Source organism: Prenolepis imparis, unplaced genomic scaffold, assembly GCF_030444845.1.
Source record: "Prenolepis imparis isolate NDT839.2.m4 unplaced genomic scaffold, iyPreImpa1.0 SCAF_10, whole genome shotgun sequence".
NCBI classification, from domain to species: domain Eukaryota; kingdom Metazoa; phylum Arthropoda; class Insecta; order Hymenoptera; family Formicidae; genus Prenolepis; species Prenolepis imparis.
Window position 1 is genome coordinate 4,150,766 of NW_028141168.1, and position 9,180 is coordinate 4,159,945.

Genomic DNA, 9,180 nt, shown 5'->3' on the forward strand with positions numbered 1-9,180 from the left:
ACAATTTGAATCGTGACTACTTGACCCGTAGTTAGAGCAACGTCGCAATTTATCGCGACAGATTTATCGCACCCCGCGAGAAAATTGCCCAATCATCATCGAGATCCCGCTCTTCCTAATTGATTAGCAACAAATTACGATGTGACGGAGAGATGATGAATCGCATTACTTACGATCATAATAACTCCCGATCCCTTGATCGACAGAATTAAAATCCTTCAATGTACAAGGTCAGGTTTCCGAACCAATTGCTCTGTTTTATTGCTGCGTACGTAAGAAATTGCAGTGTGAGAAGAGCATCGCGAATTCAGATTACATCGCAGAGTAATGTATGTACAGTGAGACATTTTCAAAAACAAAATGTACAAATTATAAGATAGTAAATTGAATGTCACGTGATCTTGACTATCATCCAAAATGCAAGAGATCGGCTGACAATCACGTGTTCGAACTCACGCAGACGCTAATTTCTAAGTTAATCGGTGTTGACGAACTCAGTGCCACAGTCTGATAAACAGACCTTAGATTTGCATATTCTTATCTGCTCGACGATTATACGGATATTAGTTGTTCGTCGCCTTAATTTCGCTTTAATTGATAAAAGTCAAAGTCGCATATCGCGAATTTTTCATCTCAATATTTAAACATTCAATTTTTAAACATTCCTCTTTAGGCCTTGTTTAACAATAAAAATTATAAAAATTGTGCGCTCTCTCTAGATCATTGCAGGAGGATCATTTGCAGAGTGGCGAGTTCTCTCAGGAATTCCTTAATTTTGCAATATCTGAGTTTACTGTCGCAGTCGCCCGCAAAAATTTACAAGAGGAATAAACGAAGATTTGACAGACAAAATGCTAATTGATAATTCATCGATACACTTGAACACGCGAGTAACTCGGCCTCGAGGCCTCGACGAGAATCGACTTCTCTTGCCAAGAGTAAATAAAGTCACAGTTTATATTTAGCCGGGGAATGGAAATCTGCGAAAGCTACACGGATTTCTCAAGAGGATGATTTTATATACGTTCCAATGAAGATGAAGAGATCGATGCAGAAAATTTCACTCATGGAAAATCACTTTGTAATCTCATCGACGCGACGTCGCGATTATATTACAAGTTTAGTTCGAATGAGATAATCGATTTTAGCGGATAATGAAATATTCTTTGCTATTCAGTTTAAGTTCAAGCTTGTAAAAAAAAATTTTTTTAATTAAAAATCATTTCTCAAGCATTTTAATATCTCTCGGTTTAGTTAAAGTACCTCGAAATAATTTACCGAAATAATTTACCGAAGTAGGCGATATACGAAAATTATTTTAAATAAATAAAACTGAAAAATTAATTATTTTATTTAATTAATCTTTTATGTAGCCGCTAATTTTAAATACAGTGATAATTTTATATCTAAAAAAAGAATGAGATAAAAAAATATACAGGATGTTCCTAAATAAATGCGAAGAACTTTAAAAAATGATTCTTTGTCGAAAATTAAGGGGAGTTTTTCATATAAACATATATTCCTATATCCCTCTCTGAGAAGTTATATTTCTCCAAAAGGGGAGATGAAAAGATTTTTAATTTTTTTCTCAAATTTTGAACAAATTAAAAAAATGAAATTTGATGGATATTTTTCACTAGTAAAAAAGATATTAATTAATATTTTTTTAATCTTCCCGTATTGTTATAAAGGCATGAAACTAACAACCCTTATTTAATTTTTTATTAGCACTTTTTAACAGACCTGAACGTGATCTAAAAATATGCGTTAGAAAACTTGATTTTTTTAGAAACTTTTTTTTCGTAAAATCAATATATAGTTTTCAAGAAAAAAAATAAAAACATAATTTTTACCTTCCTCTTAAGAAAAGTGTAACTCCTCAGGGAGGAACATATATTAATATGAAAAATCCTCCTTAATCTCGACAAAGAATTATCTCCTAAAATTTTTCATACTTATTTAAAAACACCCTGTACATATTGTTATTATAATAAAATATCAATTATGTACATACATACACACATACACACACAGATATCACATATCGATGCATCAATCGTATCACGTCCCGAAATGCGCTTCTTGCGTAGTCGGTTACCAGAAGAGGGGCCAAAAGGCGTGGTGAAATTACATGTGAAAGAGATTAAACGTCATCGCGCGTGACACGCATTCTTATCTTGTGAGTATTCATACGACGTCTGACGCGATTATCCGATTCTACTGGTGCGCGACACTCTGAAAAAGGATATCTTTACGTTAAACGAATGAGCATATAACTTGAGACAAGTTTTACCACCGAAACAAAAATTCAAATTTTTCCGGGTTATTTCCGGGATATTTTATTGTTTCTCTCAAATTCGACCTCATGCGGTTTCATTCTCTATTTTCTATTCTCTTTCAGCAAGACCTACCGGGAACCGCGAAACACACATCGTTAATCTAACGCTATCTGTGTTGCGATTTGTTACCGGAGAAAGATTTATCTACTCTGTGAAAATAAAATCTCTCATCATCATCCTCTCGTAGATCGGTACGCGATTGCATCTTCGCTGCAATGTTACACCAAAGAAATTGCATTCTCGAAGTAAGAGGACTGTATATTATAAAATCCCACTTAACAGATATTCTTAAGTATTTCTAAAACCCTCTAATACTGAGAAGATATTCTTTGTTAATAAACGGTCGTATGTTGTTTATGTGATACAGAAGAAAAATGAAAAAATTTTAAATATTTATAACGCAGCTAGTATGATACCGAGCTGCTTAAAAAACAAAAAAGCTTGAAATCTTTTGAGAAAACTTTAATATTGATTATATGGGATGATCAGTTTTTCAATGGCAAATGACATTACAATTTTTTTAAAAATTTTTTGTTATTCAAAATAATTTATTATTATCAAAATCATTACACACTTTATATCAATAGTAATATCACTATCAACATTATATCGTTTTTGTTACTTTAAACTTTAAATAATATAAAATAATGTTTAAAAATTTTTAATGCAAATTTTTAGTGTTTAATTTAATTTTTATTGTATTTAAAAAATGTATGTAAAGTTTGTATTGTATATAAAAAATAATGGAAATTGTAACGACTCGTTACTTTTTAAGTAAGGGTAATGGTAACGAATTATTTTTTAAATTTGGTAACGATCTTTTTAGAAAAAAGAACGGTAATGGTAACGGAGTTATGAAGTAACAACTTACTTTTATAAAGTAACTTTCCCAATCCTGGTTTTAGTATATTAAAAGAAATGAAGTTAATAAGTGACTCAAAAAGAAGACTTGAGCGACTTAAAAAGTGTTCACGAGTAAGTAACGTGTAACATAACCTTATTTAATCGTTCATGACCCAGGTCTCGTACTTCATACTCGGTCTATATGTATATATACACTATATGTTTATACTTTCATCTTTATTGTCTTTCTTTGCCCATGTTCTGTGAAATAATATACTTTTTTGTTAATGGAAAAATAAATTCCATTTCGTCAACATTTTTATAAATTAGAAATATTCTGTGATATAAAATAATATTTTGATATTATTTCTCCTCTTAAGTTAAAATAAAGATCCTTTTAGCGTCCTAATTTTAGAATAAAGTATTCTAAAAAAAGTATAAAATTCTTAAAATAAAAATATTATTGTTTTAGTGCGTACATACACGCGTTAAATGCAGGAGAAAGTTAATCCTCATTACAAAAACATGTAAATATATTAGCACTGAAGTATATGTAAGCGCCTCTATAGAGAAGAGATGCCCTGGTATAGAAATCATTATCTCATTGTTATTTAAACACGATTCTAGGCACGTGCGTTTTTTACCAGTGAGCCCATTTCTTTAATTCCGCAACAACTCGCAGAAACATCGCGAAAAGAATAATTTAAACTTATTCAAAATTATTTAAATTCATTAGATCATCACACGGACTTTTCGACAGTACAAGCATACTCTATATACGGATGTGTATCGGAAGAGATAAAGCGATGCACTTTGCGCAAATCAAATCATACGAAGAATGTGATATGTAGGAGGGATTTATCAAGATCTGTTTGTCCCGGGTCAATTAATTAGCTAATTAACTGATAACTCATGATAAATCCCTGATTTATCAAGAAAATGCTGACGCGATTCTTTTTTAAATCGGAAACTCTATTATACAATTTTTCCGAAACTGCAGTTTGTTTATTGTTCTGCGCGCGCGGTGCTTCAAACGATTGTGTCGAGCAACAATAAGAAAGGTCATTATCTCATACTGCAAGTGTTAATTCAACGATAGTGCATTATCATTCGCTGTTCGATGTTATCGAGTCGATAATAAAAAGCGAGATACCAATACAATATTTATCTCGCTTGCAAACAGTTCTTTCGTATGCAAACGCAAACCTAACCTAACCTAACCAACCGCATTAAGTATATATATATCAATGAACTTTCCATGCGTATACGTCAAGAGAGACGAAATATAAGTGTGTATGCCGTAAAAAATACATTACTTAAAAAACAAATCCACAAGATTCAATTGTTCGAACTAGATTACACTACAAAAATCAGAGCGATTAATTAAAACTTTAGCAAAGTATAATAATAATTAATAACAAAGTAAACTTCTTATCATAACTTGGATAGAATATTTCTTAACAAAAATGTTTGAAATAAACATATTTAAAACTTTGAGATATTAAGTAACTCATCTGAGGGGGAAGAATGGTGGACAACAAGCGAAGTAATTTAATTTCAAGTCGATATGAGTTTAATGATAATTTTATCTAAAAGTTAAATTATATAAAAGTTCTTTAAATACACGGAATCTAAGAATTAATTGGAAAGATATTTCTCTCAAATAAAACGTTAAAATATTAATCTCAACAAAGCTCTCGGAATATCTGTTGAAATATGCACTCAGGACGATATCGTCGTAATATGTATTGTAAAAAACTGAATTAAAAAGACGACCCTTTTTATTGAACAGATAACAACATGATGATAAATGATTATATGCGAATTTTTTTTCAAACTCGGTTATTTGAATCTTGCCAAGCTTGCAGAAAGCGCCAAATAATCTCCATTAGGTTAGCCTCCCCCCATCCAGCGTTAAATAAAGGGGTTTGTTCTCTATCGCTGCACTGGTGAACTAATGCACACTAGTGCGCAATAAGTTAAAGTGTGAGACAAGTACACTGTTCTCCAGTGCAACAATATAACCCAAGTAGCAAAATGACGTCATAATGACGGTAAATTTTGGTCACAAAAAGACCGATTAGACGTCTTAATTAGGTCTTATAAAACCCAAAAATGACGTCGATATGTCACATCCACGAGACGTTATTTTCTGACGTCTTATTGACGACATAATATGACGAATATAAGACTTAAAATTGACAAAACTTTGATATTTTAACAATTAATACATGGCATCAGTTTTAGCTCAGTAAGAATAAATCATTCGATAAATATATTACATATTTGATAAATTAGATAATTAGAATATAAAAGTTTAAAGTATATTTGACAACAGAAGAATGCCTTAACAAATAAATTTACGCGCATACGTAAATTTATTTGTTAAAAAGGCATTCTTCTGTTGCCAAGTGTACCTTATAGTTAGAGGTACTTATATGATACTTTTAATTTTAATAGCAGTTGTTTGCCAGCTTTATATAATTCGATGACTAAAACTTAAATACGAGATAAATAGTGCATCGCGCGTTGCATAGCGCTAAATGAAAGAATTAAAGGACCCTGCCATTTCCTTATGGAAATTGGGTTTCGGTGAAATTAGCTGAAACTTTGCAGAAATATTGTTCATGTGATGCTGATCAAAAGTCAACATTGCCACGACCCCCAAAAATCAATCATTTGATCTCTATGAGACGTTCTTCTTAATAACTGATACAGCGGCAACAGCATTATTAGGCCTATTGTGCAACTGAATATACTTGAATAAGTGCGTGCGTGTGTGTGTGTGTGTGTGTTGTGTATCTGTGTCAATAATAAACATATGCGCATTACACCATCGTTCGAAAAAACAAAATTAAAATATTTTTATGAGAGCAAATTAAAAGTTCTGTTGTTTAAGTACATGTGTGTGCATATCCAAGGCATATGGATCTGTGCTAATATGAGCATACAATTGGGTGCATTTCATAAGTTTTTCTTACTAAAACTACATTTAAACAAATACAAACACACAGACACACATCACACATACATATATCAATGCTTTTTTCATTTTACACACAGCCTCTACAGATTGAATATTCTAGAACTTAAACAACAGAACTTTTAATCTGCTCTCATAAAAATATTTTGAATTTCTTGTCTTTTTTACGAACGATGGTGTAATGCACTCGCGCATATGTTCATTATCGACACAGATATACACAACATACACACACACACACACACTTATTCAAGTATATTCAGTTGCACATTAAGCCTGATGATGCTGTTGCCGCTGTATCAGGAATTAAGAAGAACGACTCGTAGAGGTCAAACGATTGATTTTTGGGTGTTGTGGCAATCTTGACTTTTGATCAGCATCCCATGAACAATATTTCTGCAGTTTAAGATGTTTTAAGACGTTTTCAAAATAACGTCTTTAGTTGATCTAAAAAATAACGTCTTATAAATGTCCATTATTAGGCACTGACGTTATAGACCAAAAATAGACGTCATAATGTCATCTTCTGAAGTCACTTTGCTACTTGGGAAAGAACAAAACCTAGTGGGAGGAGATTAACTTAATGAGAATTGCCAAATAACTGCGTCGTAGTCCGAGTAAATTTCCACTGTCCTAATCCTGGATCCGTCAGCTGTCAGTAATAAAATATAAATGTTGTTACTTTCTAATTTATTTCCCCGTGCGCGATCAGGCGATTTCGGAGGAAAAATTCGTTAAAATTATTTGCACAAGAATTTGACATTAAATACATGATTGTGATAAACACTCTCCTTCGCAGCTCTGTCCTCCCTTTCGCATACCTGATCAATTTTTCTCGACATATGGGACAAAACCAGGAAAGAGTCACCAACTGCGTTACTTAATGGACGAATGGACGGAAAACGTAACGGAACTTTATCCTCGTCTCTTCTTATCGAATCGCAACAGACTGAGAAGTAGATCGTAATTAGCGCATTACTGCAAAACACCAGATACCATCTGGTGGTGGACATAACCTATCAGGGTATACGTGTTGTGAATTGCGATAACCTCGCCGTAAAGTATCGTCTTTATAAACTCCCGTCGTTGACGAAGAGAGAAAAAAAAGAAGACATATGCATGAAAAGAAAAGAGAACTTATTCCGGAGTAAAGACTTCACGGATGTACGGCTAAATACAACGCCGCGAAAAATGAAAACAGAAAGAAAAGAGAGAGAGAGAGAGAGAGAGAGAGAGAGAGAGAGAGAGAGAGAGAAGATAAATTTACGTATATATTGACATATATAGAATGTGCCAAAACCATAAGATTTTCTTTTAAGAGCAAATTCTCTGCCGAATTTGAAGATGATTTTTCTTTAGCAAAAACATCGAGGCGTCAATATATATGTATAATTTCCGAGTTACAAGCAATTGCAAGAAAATAATGGCTTTTCACAAACTAAACATTGCGGAAATAAAAGGTTAACAAAACTGTATCCTTTAATTAATTTTAGATGGAGTTTACTTTAATAGAATTTTAATTTATAAGTCGCACAATCAGTTACAAAGATATATCGCAAAAATTGCAAACTTATAAAAAATGATGATGATCTTTCTCGACATTTTTTATATTTTCACATAGATAATATGTGTTATACACAAAATTCGCAATTATACTAGGTATAAAAATGGTAAAGTCTATATATGATATAAGTAGTTAATTTCTGTAGTATATATATGGTATATATACATGGTATAAGTAGTTAATTTCTGTACAAAGGAAACAATTTTGGAGAAAATAACTTCTTTGTAATATAAATGTAATATAAATTTGAAATATAAATAAATAAATATATATGTTTATATATATATATATATAATTTATTCGTAAAATTATATAATAAAACAATTATAATGAAAAAATTACACATTTTAAGCTGATGAAACACTCTACTTGAATAATCGTTTTCGCAAAAACTTATTGTAATCTCTTCCTAGTATGATTAGAATGCTTAGATCATGTCAGCACCTTTGAAATGATAAGCGCTTGATAATCCCGAAAGAATAATCCCCCGATCAAGTCTCGTACAATTACAATTGCAATTTACGAGATTTCAATATATAGAAACTGATTTTTGCAATGTTTGTTAAAGATTATATACATAGTATATAGGAGAGTAATATAATATGTATACGACGAGCGAATCCTGAGGTTACTCTAGGGTCTATGATATTTGAATGGCGCAAGAAATATTGTTTCCTTTTATCGCGATATCTCGTGAAAATGGACTCGATGTGAAAAAAAATCATGCATTCTAGCAAATGCGCTAGGAAGAAATTTATTTGAAATATAACGAATGTAATAGAGAAAAGAAAATATAATTTCTCTAATCTTTATTTTTTTCTTTGACGCATAATTATAGAAAATTTTTATTTAAAAAAAAATTAATTTAAAAATATAACGAGTGCGATATTAAATTATTCAAAAACTAAGAATACAAGCAATAGCAGTCAGCACATAATCGTAATAATTAAATAAAAATCGTGAATGCAATAGAAAAGAAAAAATAATTTCTCTGCTCTTTTTTTTCTCAAATTATAAAAAAAATTATAAAAAATTATAAAAAAAATTTATTTTAAAAAGATAACAAGTGCGGTATTAAATTCTTCAAAAACTATAAATATAAGCAATAATAGTTCATCTCAGCATAATTGTAATAATTAAATGGTAATCGTGCATGTAATAGAAAAGAAAATATAATTTCTCTTATTTTTTGTTTTTTCGGCTTATAGAGGAAAAGATTTAAAAAATTAACTGTTTTACATATTATAAAGAAATTTTTGATGCAACATCACATGAGTACAATTTTCTTTTTACAAATTTCGTCTTCTCGATCACGGTCGTGGCATCGATTATAAATTCTTTAGCTTCAAAAATGCAGACAACGATTCAACAATAACATCAACAGACAGAAGAACTCACACATGACCTTCCTGCATCATCCCGACGAGTACTCTGCGTTGATACCACTGCTT

At 31.3% G+C, this 9,180-nt stretch overlaps 1 protein-coding gene across 7 annotated transcripts in view; it reads right to left on the reverse strand.

Moving 5' to 3' along the window:
• Positions 1–9,180, reverse strand: part of Gbs-76a (Glycogen binding subunit 76A) — a 32,361-nt gene that overhangs the window by 8,852 nt on the left and 14,329 nt on the right. Inside the window, exon 1 of one of the 7 annotated variants that reach the window (XM_083048944.1) lies at positions 6,987–7,342. The exons of the other annotated variants lie outside the window; for them this stretch is intronic. Within the exon in view, the coding sequence (XP_082905070.1) occupies positions 6,987–7,178 (192 nt within the window). The 5' untranslated portion in view covers positions 7,179–7,342. Of the gene's footprint in view, positions 1–6,986; positions 7,343–9,180 lie in introns of those variants that run through there. 7 annotated transcript variants of the gene reach the window in all.